This window comes from Aethalodelphis obliquidens, unplaced genomic scaffold (assembly GCF_003676395.1).
Source record: "Aethalodelphis obliquidens isolate GAN/ISIS:26980383/991018 unplaced genomic scaffold, ASM367639v1 scaffold43, whole genome shotgun sequence".
Lineage (NCBI taxonomy): Eukaryota > Metazoa > Chordata > Mammalia > Artiodactyla > Delphinidae > Aethalodelphis > Aethalodelphis obliquidens.
The window spans coordinates 16,490,731-16,509,709 of NW_020837987.1; the positions used below are offsets into that span (position 1 = coordinate 16,490,731).

Below are 18,979 nucleotides of genomic sequence, written 5' to 3' on the forward strand. Positions count from 1 at the left end.
CTGCTTTCTGTATTTTTTTTCTTTTTTTGCGGTACGCGGGCCTCTCCCGTTGCAGAGCACAGGTTCTGGACGTGCAGGCTCAGCAGCCATGGCTCATGGGCCCAGCCGCTCCGCGGCATGTGGGATCTTCCCGGACCGGGGCACGAACCCGTGTCCCCTGCATCGGCAGGCGGACTCTCAACCACTGCACCACCAGGGAAGCCCTTCTGTAGAGTTTTTATCATAAATAGATGTTGAATTTTATTAAAAGGCTTTTTGGCATCTATTGAGATAATCATATGGTTTTTATTCTTCAATTTGTTAATGTAGTGTATCACATTGATTTGCAGATACTGAAAAATCCCTGTACAACTGGGATAAATTCCACTTGATCATGGTGTATGCACCTTTTAATGTATTGTTGGAGTAGGTTTGCTAGTATTTTATTTTATTTTATTTATTTTTTTTGCGGTACGCGGGCCTCTCACCTTTGTGGTCTCTTCTGTTGTGGAGCTCAGGCTCCGGACGCGCAGGCTCAGCGGCCATGGCTCACGGGCCCAGCCGCTCCACGGCATGTGGGATCTTCCCAGACTGGGGCACGAACCCGTGTCCCCTGCGTCGGCAGGTGGACTGTCAACCACTGCACCACCAGGGAAGCCCGGTTTGCTAGTATTTTGATGAGTATTTTTGCATCTATGTTCATCAATGTTATTGGCTTGTAATTTTCTTTTTTTGTGATATATTTGTCTAGTTTTGGTATCAGGGTGATGCTGGCCTCACAGAACGAGTTTGGAAGTGTTCCTTCCTCTGCAGCTTTTTGGAATTGTTTCAGAAGGATAGGTGTTAACTCTTCACTAGACGTTTTGTAGAATTCAGCTATGAAGCCACTGGTCCTGGACTTTTGTTCTTTGGGAGTTTTAAAATTACTGATTCAATTTCATTACTGGTAATTGAACCATTCATAGTTTGTATTTCTTCCTGGTTCAGTCCTGGGAGATTGTACTTTTCTAAGAATTTGTACATTTCTTCTAGGTTGTCCATTTTATTGGCATATACTTGTTCATAGTAGTTTCTTATAATCTTTTGTATTATGGTGGTGTCTGTTTTAACTTCTTTTTCACTTCTGATTTTATTGATTTGGGACCTGTCCCTTTTTTTTTTCCATGTTTCTCAGAAAAGGTTTATCAATTTTGTTTATCTTTTCAAAGAACCAGCTTTTAGTTTTATTGATCTTTTTTTTTTGTCTCTTTCATTTATTTCTTCAAATACATTTTTGATCTCCTTTTCTGTTTTCTTCTGGGATCAGTATTCTGCATAGATTGGCATGCTTTATATTATCCCATAGGTATTGTATACTGCTTTCATTTTTTTTCTTTTGTTTTCTGCCTGCTGTTCTGAGTGGGTGATTTCCATTATTTTATCTTCCATATCACTAATTCATTCTGCATTATTCAGTTTGTGATTCATTGCCTTCAGCTCAGCTTTTGCCTCAGCAAATGAGTTTTCTAATTTTACTTGGTTCCTTTTTATAGTTTCTAGTTCTGTTTTACAGCAATCTGCATTTCTCTCAATAGCCTTTCATAATTCTTTCAATATTTTTATTACCTCCTTTTTGTACTTGGAGTCTGTTAGACTGGAGAGTTCTGTTTCATTGTTCTTTCAGGGGAATTCTCATGATCTTTGATTTGGGAGTGGTTCCTTTGCTTCTTCATTTTACTTATATTTCTCTGACTCTATGATTTTAGGAGAGTCAGTTATCTTCTGTGGTCTTGGAGGGCTGTTTCTGTGTGGGAGCTTTCCTGTGTAGCCTGTGTGAGTCTAATATTTTTGGTGCTAGAGCTGTTTTTAGTATGGATACTGTGCACGTCTCTCCTCACTGTGTGCTGTCCGTTATCCCCTTGATGCGGGTGTGACTGGTTTAGGGGTGACTAGAGCCTACGATGGGTATTGATTAGGCACTCCTTTTTGCTCTGTGGTTGTCACAGCCCTGTTGGGGCAGGGTCTGGTCCCCAGTTGTTGGAGTAGAATTGCACATCTGTTTCTGAGCTGCCATGTGAGGCAGGCAGGACTGGAGCACTCGCATTGGGAGAGGATCCTCTGCGTATTCCTCCGCAAGAGCTGTCCACCGGTGACTGCGTTGTGTGGTCGCCTGTCACCTGTCGTGTGGGCTCAGAGTAAAGTGTTGTCAGCACTGCTCTCGGCCCTGCCTCAACCGTGGGAATGCAGGCAGTAGGCCTTGTTGGCCCTCAGATTCTCTGTTCACGAAACCACCAGCACAAATCAGTAGATACAGATATACTGAAGTCAGGTACCAGGATCACAGCGCAAGCTACGGAAGCTGCTGAGACCCTGGCCCTGCCTCTACGTGGGTGTACCCACAAAGCCCGCAGCTGCTGATGCCAGACGTGCCCCCGCCATGGGAGCCCCCGTAACCCACTTGGGTGTCCCACAGATGCTGAGTTTACAAGACCTGTGGGGCAGCGGTGGCAGAGTAAGCCCACAGATGGCACAGCTGTGGGGAGAGGGCTCTAACGTCGGCCCCATGTCCACGGGTGGGCAGCCCACACTTGCGTGCTCCGAGAGCTCGTAGAGGCGGAGCTGTGCCTGCCGTGAGCGTGCCAAGAGTGGGGCTGCTGTGGTGGGCCCCCCCCTTCACGTGCCTGTTGAGGGTAGCACTTCTCACGCAGGTCCGGGCCCTGTCTGGGTACACCCCTGGCTGCAGCCTGTGCCACACTCCAGCTGCTTCAGGCTGCTTCCATGCAGCCATCCCGTCCTCCCCCAGGGTCTGTCCGCCGAAGCTCGAGTTGCAGCACATAGGTGACACAGGCCTTCTGTGCTCATCCGTCTCTGTCCTGCCTGCCGCAGGCTGCTTGTTGCCCTTTCTCCTTGGAGGCTCCCTTCCCGTCATGGCTGATCTCCCCCCAGTGAGGGGGGTTCCCAGGTTGAGGGAACCTTTCCTGTTTCACAGCTCTCTCCCCAGAGTTCAGGTCATGTCCCAATTCCTTCTTTGTTTTTTCCTTTGATCCTGCCCTGTTATGTAGTGATCTTTCTTGCAATTTCAGTTGTCTGACACCTTCTGTCAGCGTTCACTAGGTATTCTGTGAGAATTTTTCCTCATGTATTTGTGGGAGGAGGTGATCTCCACGTTTTTCTGTTCTGCCATCTTGATTCCTTCCATTTCCTATTGTTTATTTAGTCTCTATTTTTGTTCTGATCTTTGTTATTTCTTTCCTTCTACCAACTTTCGTTTTTGTTTGTTCTTCTTTCTCTAGTTCCTTTAGGTGTAAGGTTAGGTTGGGCTGTTAATTTGAAATTTTCCTTGATCCCTGTATCGCTATAAACTTCCCTCTTGGAAGTGCTTTTGCTGTCTGGATCGTCATGCCTTCTTTTTCTGTTTTTCTTGAGGCTGTTGTCTCCAGGTATTTTTTATTTCCTCTTTGTTTCAGTGGTCCACTGGTTACTTAATAGCATATTGCTTAGTGTCCACATCTTTGTGTTTTTGCAGTTTTTCTTTCCTGTAGTGGATTTCTAGTCTCAGTGCTGTAGTTGGAAAAGATGCTTGATATGATTGTAGTCTTAAATTTACCAAGACTTGATTTGTGGCCTGGCATGTGATCTATCCATGGTGAATGTCCATGTGCACTTGAAAAGAATGTGTATTCTGCTTTTGGATGGAATGCTTTCTATATACTTATTTATTATTATTTTTAAAGTTTATTTTTAATTTTTCTTTATCTTGGTTGCACCGGTCTTAGTTGCAGCATGTGTGCTCCTTAGTTGAGGCATGTATGTGGGATCTAGGTACCTGACCAGGGATCGAACCTGAGTTCCCTGCATTGGAGGGTGGATTCTTAACCACCGCATCACCAGGGAAGTCCCCCTCTCTATATTTATTATCAAGTCAGTTTAGTCCAATTAAGTCAGTTTAGTCTAATGTGTTATTAAGGCTTGTGTTTCCTTATTGGTGTCTGGATGATGTGTCCATTGAGGTAAGTGGGGTGTTAAAGTTCTCTGCAGTTATTTTGTTACAGCTGAGTCCTACTTTTATGTCTGTTAATATTTGCCTTATATATTTAGGTGGTCCTATGTTGGGTGCACGTATATTTACAATTGTTATATCTTCTAGAATGATCCCTTGATCAATATGTAGTGTCCTTTATCTCTTATAACAGTCTTAATCTTTTTAAAAAATTATTTTTGGCTGTGTTGGGTCTTCACTGCTGCACGTGGGCTTTCTCCAGCTGCGGTGAGCAGGGGCTACCCCTTGCTGCAGTGTGCAGGCCTCTCATAGGGGGGCCTCGCCTGTCGTGGAGCATGGGCTCCAGGCATGTGCGCTTCAGTGGTCGTGGTATGTGGGTTCAGTAGCAGTGGCTTATGGGCTCTAGAGTGCAGGCTCGGCAGCTGCAGCACATGGGCTTAGCTGCTCCGCAGCATGTGGGACCCTCGAAGACCAGGGCTTGAACCCATGTCCGCGGCATTGACAGGCGGATTCCGAACTACTGCGCCACCAGGGATGTCCCAGCAGTCTTAATTTTAAAGTATATTTTGTTTGATACAAGTATTGCTGCTGTGGCTTTCTTTTGATTTCCATTTGTATGGAATACCTTTTTCCATCCCCTCACTTTCAGTCTCTGTGTTTTTAGTTCTAAATTGAGTTGCTTGTAGGTAGCATATATACACGTCTTGGTTTTTGTTTGTTTTTTTTTTTTTTTTGCGGTATGCGGGCCTCTCACCGTTGTGGCCTCTCCGGCTGCGGAGCACAGGCTTCGGACGCACAGGCTCAGCAGCTGTGGCTCACGGGCCCAGCCGCTTCGCAGCATGTGGGATCTTCCCGGACCGGGGCACGAACCTGTGTCCCCTGCATTGGCAGGTGGACTCTCAACCACTGCGCCACCAGTTTTTATATCCATTCAGCCAGTTTATGTCTTTCAGTTGGAGTATTTAGTACTTTTATGTTTGAGGTAATTATTGATATGAATGTTCTGCCATTTTGTTAATTGTTTTGGATTTGTTTTTGTAGGTCTTTTTTTCCCTTTTGTGATTTGCTAACTTCTTTAGTGTTGTGTTTGGACTCCTTTTTCTTGTGTATATATCTATTATAGCATTTTGGTTTGCAATTGCCATGAGGTGTTTATATAGCAGTCTATATATACATGATTAAGTTGCTGATCTCTTAATTTCAAATACATTTTATAAACCCTGCATTTGTACTCTCCTCCTCTCATGATTACTGTTTCTGATACCATATTTTACATCTAATTGTTTTGTGTATCCCTTAATTACTGTGGATATAGATGATTTTACTACTTTTGTCTTGTTACCTCCCTGCCCTGTTAGCTTTGTGTGCGCATGATTTCCTACCTTTAGTGTACGTTTGCCTTTATTGGTATACAAACTATTTTGTAGTATTTTTAGTTTCTAGTTGGGGTAGATGCTGACATTTAAACTCTACTGTTACTTGTTTTGCTTTTAGACCACTGATAACTTTCATCTTGCAAATTTCATTGTTATAACTGGCCTTCATTTTTCTTTATTCAATCAGTTCTGTTTTTTTTTTTTTTTTTTTGGCGGTACGTGGGCCTCTCACTGCTGTGGCCTCTCCTGTTGCGGAGCACAGGCTCTGGACACGCAGGCTCAGCAGCCATGGCTCACGGGCCCAGCCGCTCCGCGGCATGTGGGATCCTCCCAGACCAGGGCACCAGTGTCCCCTGTATTGGCAGGCGGACTCCCGACCACTGCGCCACCAGGGAAGCCCAGTTCTGTATTTTTGATGATATTCTTAGTGTTGTTTTATATCTACAATTTGGGGTTTGGAATGAATATTTCTTTAATATTTTATAGGATTTGTTTTTTGAGTGTTTGCCTTAACTTTTTTATTTTTTTTGATGTGGACCATTTTTGAAGTCTTTTATTGAATTTGTTACAGTATTGCTTCTGTTTCATGTTTTGGTTTTTTGGCCACGAGGCATGTGGGATCTTAGCTCCCCATCCAGGGATCGAACCCACACCACCTGCATTGGAAGGTGAAGTCTTAGCCACTGGACTGCCAGGGAAGTCCCCGACTTAACACTTGTTTCCCCGAAAGCTGTATAACCTCTAGAAATTTTTGAAAAGGTAGTCTATTCCTTTTACTGTTTCATATTAGTTAGTACCTATTATGAACCCATACACCTTTGTTTTTTTTTTTTTTTTCATACACCTTTGTTTTAATGGGCTATCTTTTTTAAAGGAGTTTTAGGTTCATGGAAGAATTAGGTGGAAGTTATAGAGATTTCCCATGTATTTTCCACCCCAGATATGCAGACCCTCCCTCATAATCAACACCCGACAGAAGAGTATGTTTGTTATCACTGAGGAACCTACATTGACATGAATTACCCCCTCAAAGTCCACATTTATGTTAGAGTTCACTCTAGGTGTTATATATTTTGTAGGTTTGGGCAAATGTATACTGACATGTGTGTACCATAATAGTACCATAAAAAGTAATTTCATTATTTAAAAATCCTCTGTGCTCTACCTATTCATCTCTCCCTCCCTCCTAACTGCTGCAATGACAGATCTTGTTACTGGCTTCATACATCTGCCTTCAGCAGCATGTCATCTAGTTGGAATCAAACAATTTATATAGCGTTTTCAGATTGTCTTCTTTGACTTAGTTATATCCATTTAATTTTCTCCATGACTTTTCATAGTTTGATAGCTCATTTCTTTTTAGTGGTGAATAGTATTTCCCTTGCCTGGATGTACCACAGTTTATTACTCCATTCACCAACTGAAGGACATTTTGGTTCCTTCCAAGTTTAGATGATATGGATAATGCTGCTATAAATACTTATATGCAGGGAATTTATTTCTGCATGTTTGTTTTTTGTTTTTGTGGCATGTAATAGTTCCTCATTCTTTTTTGTTGCCTTGTAATAGTCCATGAACGAATACAACATTTTGTTTATCCATTTGTGAGCTGTTGGACATTTGGGTTGTTTCCACCTTTTGGCTATTGTGAACAATACTGCTAGAAACATTTTTGAACATCTTTTGTGGACGTATATTTACATTTCCTTTTGCATAAAGCTAAAAGTGCAGTTGTTTGGTCATGTGGTAATTTTCTGTTTAATCCTTTGAGGAACTGCCAGTGTCTTCCAGAAGTGCTGCTGCACCATTTGACATTTCCACCAGGAGTGAGTGTATGAGGGTTCCAGTTTCTCTATATCCTCACCAACACTTGTTATCTGTCTCTTTGACTACAGCCATTGTAAGGGGTGTGGAGTTGTACCTCATCCTGGGTTTGACTTGCATTTTTCTATTGAAAAATTATGTTAAACATCTTCTCTGTGTGTGCATATTGGCTATTTTTCTTTGTTCTTTGGAGAAATGTCTGTTCAGGTCCTTTGCCCATCCTAAAATTGGGTTGTCTTTTTTTGTTGAGTATAAATAAGTTTTTTGTATCTTCTAAATGCAAGTGCCTTGTCAGATATTTATGATTGGTGAGTATTTTTTATTGTTTTGTAGGTTTCCTTTTCACTTTTAGAGGGTAGAAGCTTAAAGGATGCAGGAGATAATTGAGATTTTGTTTTTAAACTAGGTTCTTATAGCATCCACAGTAACAGTTCCAAAATGGATTTTCGTGACTGGGAGGCCTTTAGGTTAATTATAAGTATTCCTCAGTCTTAACTTTCTGGGATTAAAGGTATTTAGGCCCACTTGGGGGTGCTTTTGTTTCTACCTGCAGCCTCTGAGAACTGTGTTTGCACAAATAATCATGTGGATCACAACACACATGCTGCTGTCCTTAGACCACGCCCCCTCCACCCATGGCTACTGTTTTCTGACTACATTCATCTTGTTTTTACATTTCCTGTTTTTACAGAATTAATTGTCAACGTATAAGACATGTTTTGAGCAGATCAAGTTTCACTCCCAAAAACCTTGGTCTAGAAGAGTTACCTTATTTGACAGGAAAACCACCTTCCATTAACTTAATCCTTTGGGAAGATGATAAGTGTATTGTTGATCCTTTTCCTAATAATATCTGACTAATAAAGTGGAGCTAAGCCTACTTGTTATTTTTTTGTCCATCCTGGCTTGTTACCAGGATTCATTTAGTAGGAAGAAGTCATGATGTGGATAATGACAAAAACTGAAAATTCAAAAATTAGATGTAGTTTACTTTAAATACAGCACGGCTTACTGATATGTCTAATTAGCTTTTCTGTAAAAAAAAAAAAAAAAAGAACCCCCCCCCCCAAAAAAAAATCCCCCATTCATCATTCAGTCATAAGGTATTTGTCTTTCTGTGTGTCACTCACTTCAGGTAGCATAATGCCCTTCATGTTGTCACAGATGGCAAGTTTTTTACACTATATATATTTAGACATGTCACAGTTTCTTTATTCATTCATATTCATTGATGGACACTTAGGTTGTTTACTATTGTAAATACTGCAGTGAACAGGGGGATACATATATCTTTTTGAGATAGTGTTTTCATTTTCATCATATAAATACCCAGAAATGGAACTGCTGGATATTATGTTAGTTCTATTTATTTGCAGAACATCTGTACTGTTTTTCGTAGTGTTGGCACTAAGAGAACACAAGGATTCCCCTTTTCTCCACATCCTTGCCAACACTTGCTTGTCGTATATTTATGTCTATGTTAAGGCCATTCTAAGAATTGTGAGGTGAGATCTCATTGTGGTTTTAATGTTCATTCTCCTGATGATGATGTTGAACATCTTTTCATGTATCTGTTGACCACCTGTATGATTTCTTTGGAAGAAAATCTATTTGGATCTTCTGCCCATTTTTTTTTTTTAATCAGAATTTTTGTTGTTTTTGCTGTTGAGCTGTGAGCTCTTTATGTAATTTAGATTTTAAGCCCCTTAAATATGATTTGTAAATCTTTTCTCCCAACCCATACGTTGCCTTTGCATTTTGTTGATAGATTCCATTCTTGTGCACAAACTTTTTAGATTGATGTAGACCTACTTGTTTATTTTTGTTTCTTTTGCTTTTACTTTTCATTTCAGATTCAAAAAATCACTGACACGATATCAAGGAGCTTACTATGCTTTCTTCTGGGGTTTTTTTTTTTCAGGTATTACATTCAAGTCTTTACTCTGTTTTGAGTTAATTTATGCATATGGTATAAGATAGTGGTCCAGTTCCATTCTTTTGTATGTGCCTTTCAGTTTTCTCAATACGAAGTATTGATGACACTGTCCTTTCCCCCTTGTATATTTTTGGCTCCTTTGTTGTAAATTTATTGATTGCATATGTGTGGGTTTACTTCTGGGCTTTCTAGTCTCTTCCATTGACTTACATCTGCTTTAAAGCCAGTAGCATTTTAGTTTCCATTCTTTGTAACATCGCTTGAGATTAGGGAATGTGATGCCTTCACCTTTTTTATTCTTTCTGAAGATTGCTTTGGCTATTCGGTGTCTTTCTGGTTCCACACAAATTTTAGGATTATTTGTTCTACTTCATGTGCATGTTTTTGCCTGCAGAGAAGTTTGTGGCTCATTTGTGTAACTTCCAGGTAGTGCGATTGCTAGATCATATTTAAGACTGTAAGAAACCGCAAACTCTTCCAAACTAGCTGTACCATTTAGCATTCCCATCAGCAATGAATGAAAGTTTCTGCTGCTCTGCATCATTTCTAATTTTTAATATTTTCAGTGTTCTGTATTTTGGCCACTATCATAGGTGTTTAGTGGTATCACATTTGTTTTAACACACATTTTCCTCAATTAAATTTTTCTTATTAAGTTTTAGTCACAGGTTACCATTCAATTGATTTGCTGTAGTTTTCTATAAGGAAGTTTTGATTTCTATTTTAATTTCAATTTTTTTTTGCTGCAAATAATTGTTTTGCTGGAAGTTTTACTTTCATTTTAGGTTCATAGGATTTGTTGGCAAAATAACCACTCTTACACTCAGTTAAACAAGAATTCAGAGAGTTCATTGAATTAAAAGATTACAGTATACTAATTAAGAATAATATAACTAAGAAAGTATAGTAAAGACAGGTTTATTACATCATGGAATTGGGGAAGCACCTACATCCAGATCCAAGCAGCACTGGGAAGTCCCTTCAGCAGCAATCTGGAATCCCAGCTGGGAAGGCCCAGACGACAGTCAGCCTGCGTGCAAATTTGCAGCTCTGGTTATTGTCATAAATGCCTTGGTTTTAAGTCATAAGTCTTGGAGTGTTCTCTGATCCCTGGGGGCTGGCCAGGCCCTCAGGGTGCAAGAAGGCCCCAGACTTACGCCCTATCTTATCTAATGATTTACAAGGTGTGCTGCCTGCAGGGAGCTCAGCAGCTTGGCACGTAGCCAGCTTTTAGGGTCACTGCCCGGTCAGAGAGGCCTAGTGCTGCCTCTGAAACCTGAACAAGACTACTTTACTAGCTTCCCCAACATTAATTTATTCTAATAATTATTCTCCCTGTGTAGATTCTTCATGCACATCTTGGTATGCTGATATTTAAATAGCTCATTTTATTTAAGGAAATGTAGGTAATTTTTTTATACTCCATGATTTCCTCATTATTACTGCTTCTAAGGATGTTTCTCAGAAATTTTCTTACATTCCTTGAATTACATATTTCAATGAGGTCTCTTTTGTTCCCTGTCCTCTCTTTCAACTAAATTTCATCAAAAGTCACCTGGTCCTTGTTGATATACATCCTATTATCGTCCTGTTCTTCAGGCTGTTAATTGGCTGCTTAGGTTGTCGACCACATCTCTGCACATAGAACTCTGCCATGGATCAGCTGGGCACTGCCAGAACTGTTTCTATGGTTAAACCCTGCTGTGAACAACACTTGTCCATACAAGTCATTCTTTCCCCTCTAGGTTGTTTAGTAATGCCCCTTAAGGTTACTATTTTCTGTTGGTGTTCCAGAAGTCAAAATGCATCACTTTTTGTTAAGTGCATATTAATTTCTATTGATAAGAGTAAGTATATCTTTAGTGATATATCTTTAGTGATACACATACAGTAAGAGCACTTCTCATCTGATGTCTGTTTTATGTTTGGGATTGGAATGTTAAAAGATCCAAAGATATGATTTCAAATACTTTAAAAAATTCCTGCAAAAGAGATCTGTTACTTTTATATGACAAAGCTGTTTGCACTAAAAAACTTCATGCTAAAATTGATATTCTGATTTAAAAATGTGTAAGTAGTTTAAAAGTTATTCTTACCAAATATAATCACATCCACAGAGGTTAAACCTTGGCAAAAGCCTCCTGCTAGCTTTGTTTCCACCAGTCAGCCTGTCACCCCTGCCAAGAGATCATCATCCAGCAACCATGATCATCCTCCACTGCTGTACCCTTGAGAGGGTTTTATTGCGTCCACATGTGTTCACACAGAGTGAATTCATTCATTCTCCAGGTTTTGCTTTTAGGTCCCGCAAAGAACATTCTTGTACATATCTTCAGGAACAAATAATACATGCCTAGGAATGGAATTTGTGGGATACTCAGCTTGATCATGTTTAGAGCAAATATTGGAATAGATGTAAACCTACTTCCCATAACAGCACTCTCTGTCTTCCTAATATCTTCCACATTTCCTTCATACCAACAATAGAGTTTCCATAGAATGAGTCATGTTTATGCTTCTTGCTACGACAGTTCTTTTCCCAAGGTTAGGCTTTCATCTGCTGCAGTACAGTCCTCTTCCCATAGATTTGCAAGCACAAGCAGTGCTCCCACATTGCCCACTACTTCACTCTTGCTTTGTTAAATCCCAGTCCTGGCCTTCCCTCGGATTTTTGTGGATCTAAGTGAACTCTATTGGTACTTCTTAGTACTGTGTCAATATTTAGCACTTGGGCTCCCCAGTTCCCATAAGACCCCACCCCTCCCCATACCCCACACACTGCATAAGGAAGGACCCCTACTTGCACACAGTACAGTTTGCTCAGATCAGCGACTCGGTCTGGTCACTGTGCACATCAACACGTGCTGGACGTGACTCCTATCATCTGGGAATGGTAGGACAGTGACGTGACAGTGTAAGTGACACAACTCACTGCCCGTATCTTCCTTGAAACATTTCTAAGATACATTTCCTTTAAATTTTCTTAAAATCTGTACTGCCTGAATGGACGATGCTGCTTAAATACATATGAACATGTCATGTTACTCTGCACACCAAGGTTCAAGCTGTCTCTTAAATTTGCTTTCTGTGTGAGTTAGAGATAGATGTGTGTTTTTATATGAAATAATGTGATAATTTACCTCAAGAATAATTAAATAATTAATGCTGTTATAGGGGCTTGAAATATTGCATGGCAGATAGTAAGTACTGTAAAGTTACCTTTAGTTAACTAGATGTGTCATTTTTTGGTCATGGTTATTATGAAATTGACCTTGGCCTACACTATATTTTGGCTGTTGTCTTTTTCTAATTATTTTCCATACAGATGTTCTCTCTGACCTTAAGATAACAATTTTAAAGCATACATTATATACCATATATATATATATATTTTTGCCATACAAGTGTACAATTAAATGACACTCCACAGTTAGGTAGTTGAACTATGTAGAACCACAGGCATGACAATGATTGATTGAAAATTTCAGACCATTTTCCCTAATTCTTAAACTTTATACATACATTTACTGTTCCTTCTGAAATGAAAAATTTTTGTTGTTGTTGGTACCTACCGGAGAATCTTTTAGAATTCCAGAGACTTATTATTTTGTGTAAATGTGGTTATTTATTACCTTACCTGCTTGAATTATCATGGGTTATGTAAATGCTTTATCACTTATTGTGATATACAGATTTAAAAAAATTTTTTTTCTTACATCATACTCACATGTGATTAACATTATTATAAAGGTTAAGGATTAGGGAAGACAGTCTCAAATCTCAATGATGATTTCATGCCTGGATTTTTATAAGCCAGTACATAGGTAGACATTCTAACTATGGACTATCATTTAATTATCCAGATGCATTGCAAAATATATATGTAGTATGTAGTGTATGGTTGAAACTATTATCTAAGATCAGAGGAAAAAAAAGAAAATTAAACTGTATATAACAATGATGTCTGAATACCATGTTTGAGAAGACTGTTCATTGTATATGATTTTTTATGTAATTATCTAAGTCAGTATAAAATATTTATTTTCCAACTCCATTTAATAGGAAGCCATTCTGCTAGACCTGCAATCAAGGAATTATCACCAAGAGAAAGACTCTGACAAAGGAGAGTTATGCCATGTAGTGGTACTGGACAGAAATCAAAACCACGGCATCAAGGATTCTGACCTCAAGGAAGTCTGTGCAGATGTGCAGGAGTGTGAGTGAGTGGGGCTACGATGCAAGAGATTATGAAGAAGTGCTTTTTACCCATAACAGAAATCTCAGAGAGAAGATCAAGATAATAAATCCTTAATTAATTTTCCTCAGAGTGTTTCTGTAAGAAGTAATGCACGTGAATATTTCACCACGACAGGCCATCCATAAGAAGTTCGTTAACAACGAAAAATAACATCAGCCTTGCTAGAAACAGAGATCTCAAGTGTTTGGAAAGTAGACCTGGAGTGAGGCTGCAGGCCCAGGCGGCTCAGCCGCAGAGATGTGCAGCTGAGGAGAAAGTGTATGTGTGCGGTCAAGGTGAGAAGCCAGTCAGCAGTGGTTCCTCAGCTTCACCACTTCACAGAGTTCCTCCTAGTGTGGAAAACACGTTGTCACCTGCGCAGCACAGGAGAACACACACTCGAGAAAAATCTTACAGCTGTAGTGACTGTGGGAAGGCTTTTAGCAAAAGCTCAAACCTCAGGAATCACAGGAGAATTCATTCTGGACAGAAACCTTACAGATGTAGTGAGTGTGGCAAAGCCTTTAACCAGCAGTCACACCTCACAACACATCAGAGAGCGCATACAGGAGAGAAACCTTACAAATGTCCTGAGTGTGGCAAAGCCTGTGCTGAGCATTCAACTTTAACAGACATAAGAGAATCCATACCAGACAGAAATCGTACAGACGTCTTCAGTATGGCAAAGCGTTTACAGTGCGCTCATATCTTACTCAACATGAGACAGTCCATACTAGAGAGGAACCACACAGATGTTATGAGTGTGGCAAGCATTTTACGCAGCGTTCAAACCTTATGGCGCACCAGAGAATTCATACAGGAGCAAAGCCTTTCAAATGTAATAAATGTGATAAGGCTTTTATTGAACAGTCACAACTTTGGGGTCATGAGAGAACTCACACTGGAGAGAAACTTTACAAATGTGATGAGTGTGGCAAAGCCCTCACAAGACATTCATATCTTACTCAACATAAAACAATCCACACTGGAGGAAAACCTTACAAATGTAACGAGTGTGGCAAAGCTTATACGCAATTTGCAAGCCTCACCAGGCATCTCAACATACATACTGAAAACGAACGTAAGCCTCACACATGTGGTAATGCTTTGGTCCAAAGCTCAAGGTTTAGGGGTCACCAGAGATTTTATAATAAGAAAGAAACTTTAAAGCGATTCAGACAAAATTTGTGCATGTATTCAAGCCTTACTTAACGTATGGGAGTCTATCAAGGAGAAAGAAGACATATAGATGGCCAGCAGACACATGAAAAGATGCTCATCGTCACAGATCATCAGGGAAGGGTAAATCAAAAGCTCAATGAGGGGGCTTCCCTGGTGGCGCAGTGGTGAAGAATCCGCCTGCCAATGCAGGGGACATGGGTTCAAGCCCTGGTCCAGGAAGATCCCACATGCCATGGAGCAACTAAGCCTGTGCACCACAACTACTGAGCCTGCGCTCTAGAGCTCGCGAACCACAACTACTGAGTCTACGAGCCACAACTACTGAAGTCCGGGCGCCTAGAGCCCGTGCTCTGCAACAAGAGAAGCCACCGCAATGAGAAGCCCACGCGCTGCCACAAAGAGTAGCTCCTGCTCTCAGCAGCTAGAGAAAACCTGTGTGCAGCAGCGAAGACCCAATGCAGCTAAATAAATAAAAATTTAAAAATTATATTAAAAAAAGCTCAATGAAGTACCTACCACCTCACACCTGTTTACAATGGCTGTCATCAGAAAGACAACAAGCATTGGCAATGGTGTGGAGAAAAGGAAACCCTGTCCACTATTGCTGGGATTGTAAGTTGGTGCAACATTTATGGAAAACATTACTGAAGTTCCTCAAAAATTAAAACCGTCAGATGAACCAGGTATTGCACTTTGAAGTATTCACTGGCAGAAAAGAAAAACCGTAATTTGAGAAAATATAGGCATTTGAATATTCATTGTAGCATTATTTCCAGTAGCCAAGATAGAGAAGCAGCCTAAGTGTCCATCAATAGATGAATGCTTAGAGGAGACGTTGTATGTCCATTCCACACAGTAGAATATAAGTCACCCTTAAGAAAAGGAGTCCAGCCATTTGCAACAACATGGATAGAGCTAGAGGATTTTATGCTAAGTGACAGAAGTCAGGCATAGAAAGACAAATACTGCACAATCTTACTTATACGTGGAATCGAAGAAGCAAAAGCACAAGACAAGGAAAACAGATTCACAGATAAAGAACAAATGTGTGGTTGTTGCCAGAAGGAAGGGCAGTGCAGTGGCAGGTAAAGTAGGTGAAGGAGGTTAAGAGGCATAAACCTCTATGTAATAGATAAGTCATGGGGATGTAATATCCAGCATAAGGAATATGTTTAAAAGGAGCATGGTAGTAGCTAAGGAAAGATGGCTGCACATATCACGGTGATGATTTCATAAAGTATGCACATGTTACCTCATATAGTACAGCCAATACTAACACTGTTGTATATCAATTATATTTCAATAGAGAGAGACTCCATCGTAGAGAGAAACCATACAAAACTTAACGTGGAAAAGCCTATAACTAGGGCTCATGTCTTACCTTATATCAGAGTATACATCTTTGAGAAACCAAGCAAATGTCATGTATAACTGCACAGCAGGGTGATAATTAGTTGGAAATAATATATGTTAGTGCAGCTTCTATCAGAAATAATTTGTCCCTTCTTTGTTCACACAAAATACATCCAACCTTGTATGTTAAGGATAGAAGAAAAGGAAAGGAGAAAAAGTTCTACCAAAACATGACTCCAGTCACACATGAGGATTTCATAAGTTTCATGAGATTCCTCATGAGTCAGAGTCCTATATGGAGTCCTCATCACTCATAACACATTAGGCTGAAACAGAGAAGTAAAACTTAAATAAATCCTACCATTTATTGAAGAAAAAGGAGGTACCCAGTGGTCTTTGGTCCACAGCAAATGTGCAGTTTTGCTGAGCAGATGTTCTCAGGTCCCTATTCCATACGGCCAGGAATGGGAAATGATCTTTTCTGGACTCTTGTCTTTTCCCCTAAGAATGGATATCCAATATTTTGTGTTTTGTTAACATCCAACAGAGTATTACAAACTATGCCTTCCTTGAGCAATAAGCACTTTTCCCCAGTACCTTCCCAGGACCTTTAGCCCATGTGCCACAACTACTGAAGCCCACATGCCTTAGAGCCTGTTCTCTGCAATGGGAGAAGCCACTGCAACGAGCAGCCTGCGCACCACAAAGAGGAGAGGCCCCTGCTCGCCACAAATAGAGAAAGCCTGCGTGCAGCAACAAGGACCCAATGCAGCCAAATAAATAAATAAATAAAATAAATTTATTAAAGAAAAAAACTACAATGAGATATCACCTCACACCCCTTAGAAGGGTTATCATCAAAAAGCCAAGAGATAACAAGTATTGAGCAGAATGTGGGAAAGAAAAAGGATCACTAGCGCACTGCTGGGAAGAATGAAAACTGTTGCAGCCACTATGGAAAACAGTATATAATTACCTCAAAATATTAAAGAGAAAAAAACTATCAAATAATGCAGCAGTTCCACTGCTAGGTATATATCGGACAAGATAAAATCACTCTTAAAAAGATACCTGCACTCCCATATTCATTATACCAGTATTCACTATAGCCAACTCATAGAAACAACCTAAAGTGTCCAAGAGATGAATGGATAAAAAAAAATCTAGTAAACATACACAATGCAATATTATTCAGCCTTAGAAGAGAAGGAAATTCTGTTATTTGTACCAGCATGTATGGACGTTGAGACTATTTGCTCAGTAAAATAAGTCAGACATAAAAAGTAATACTGATCTCACTTATATGTGGAATATACATATATAGAAGAAAAAAGACAAAAGCTAACAGAAGTAGAACAAAGTAGATTAGAGATAAATGAAACAGAATAAAAAGTACAGAAAACTACAACCCTACAATATGGTTGTTTGAAAAGGATGAAAACACTGACAAACACCTAGATTTACTCACAAAGAGAACACTCAAACTACTGAAATCAGGAATGAAAGAGGGGACATCACAACCGTTTACAAATGATTCTACAGAAATCAAAAAAATTCTAAGAGAATACTAAGAACTATTCTATACCTAAATGTTGGATAACCCAGAAGAAATGGATACTCTCCTAGAAAATATAACCTCTCAAGACTGACCCATGAATAAATAAAAAAATGTGAACAGACCTATTCCTATTAAGGAGATTGAAATCACTAATCGAAAACCATACAACAAAGAAATAGCTTCACTGCAGAATTCTTCTCAACATTTAAAAACAATTAAGAGCAATCTTGCTTTCACTCTTCAAAACAACTGAAGGAAAGGGAATAGTTCTAAACTCCCTCTATGAGGCCAGAGTTACGCCAATAACAAAGCCAGACAAAGACACTACAAGAAAACCAGAGGCTACAATCTCTAATGAATAATGATGCAAAAATCATCAATAAAATAATAGTAAACTGAAACCAACAGCACATTAAAAGGATTATATACTGTGACTAATAGGGATATATTTTTGAAATATAAGGATGGTTCAACATATGAAAATCTTTTGATGTAAAACAGCACATTAACAGAATGACGGGAAAAAAACTACATGATCATTTCTACTGAAAAGCATTTGACAAGCATTTCATGGTAAAAACACTCGGTAAACTAGAAATAAAAAAAATACTAACTCAGGCTTCCCTGGTGGCACAGTGGTTGAGAGTCCGCCTGCCGATGCAGGGGGCACGGGTTCGTGCCCCAGTCTGGGAGGATTCCACATGCCGCGGAGCAGCTGGGCCCGTGAGCCATGGCCGCTGAGCCTGCACATCTGGAGCCTGTGCTCCGCAACGGGAGAGGCCACAACAGTGAGAGGCCCGCGTACCGCAAAAAAAAAAAAAAACAAAAAAAAACCTCAACATAATAAAGGCCATATATTAACAGCCCACAGCTACCATCACACTTGAGGGGGAATGACTTAAAGCTTTTCCTCTAAGATCAGGCACAAGAGAAGGATACCTACTTTCACTATTTCTAAAAACATTACTGAAAGTCCTAGCAAGGACACAGAGGCAGAAATATAGATAGAAGGTATCCGAATAGAAAAGGGAAGAAGAATTTTTTCTGTTTACAACCTACATGATCTAATGTGTAGAAAAAACTGAAGATTCCACAGAAAAAAAATCCTGCTGGAACTAATGAATGGATTCAGAAAAATTAGAAAAATAAAATATGTAGGTATAACCTTATCCAAGGAGGAAAACATTTTTACACTATAACCTAAAAACACTGCTGAAAAATATTAGAAAAGATACCAGTAACTGCAAATATATCCCGAGTTCATGGGTTGGTAGGCAGTACTGTCAAGATGTCAATACTACCCAAAATGATCAACAGATTCAACACAATTCTTAGCAAAATCCCAACAGCATTTCTTGAAGAAATACATAAATCCATCCTAAGATTCATATGCAATCTGAAGACCCTCAGAGCAAAAACAAGTTTGAAAATAACAAAGTTGGAGGTCACACAATTATTTCAAAATTATCACAAAGCTAAACTAATCAAAGTGGCACAGTACTGGCATGAAGACAGACCTGTGGAACAGAATAAAGATGTCAGAAATAAACTTGTG

The 18,979-nt window shown here is 39.7% G+C and overlaps 1 protein-coding gene and 1 pseudogene across 10 annotated transcripts in view; one reads left to right on the forward strand and one right to left on the reverse strand.

Annotated features, from left to right (window-relative positions):
- The window catches only part of LOC113605704 (zinc finger protein 677-like), a 39,505-nt pseudogene extending 24,759 nt beyond the window's left edge, over positions 1–14,746 (forward strand).
- Positions 1–18,979, reverse strand: part of LOC113605711 (zinc finger protein 480-like) — a 73,594-nt gene that overhangs the window by 27,590 nt on the left and 27,025 nt on the right. For 4 of the 10 annotated variants that reach the window (XR_003427307.1, XR_003427311.1, XR_003427310.1 and 1 more), the window contains 2 exons: positions 16,228–16,367; positions 9,928–11,447 (listed from right to left, as the gene is read on the reverse strand). Coding sequence is in view for 2 of the 10 variants with exons in the window: in XM_027079248.1 (XP_026935049.1) it covers positions 11,335–11,447 (113 nt within the window). In the remaining 8 variants the exon portion in view is untranslated. Of the gene's footprint in view, positions 1–9,927; positions 11,448–16,227; positions 16,368–18,979 lie in introns of those variants that run through there. The other 6 variants (XR_003427312.1, XM_027079248.1, XR_003427313.1 and 3 more) reach the window with 5 other exon arrangements.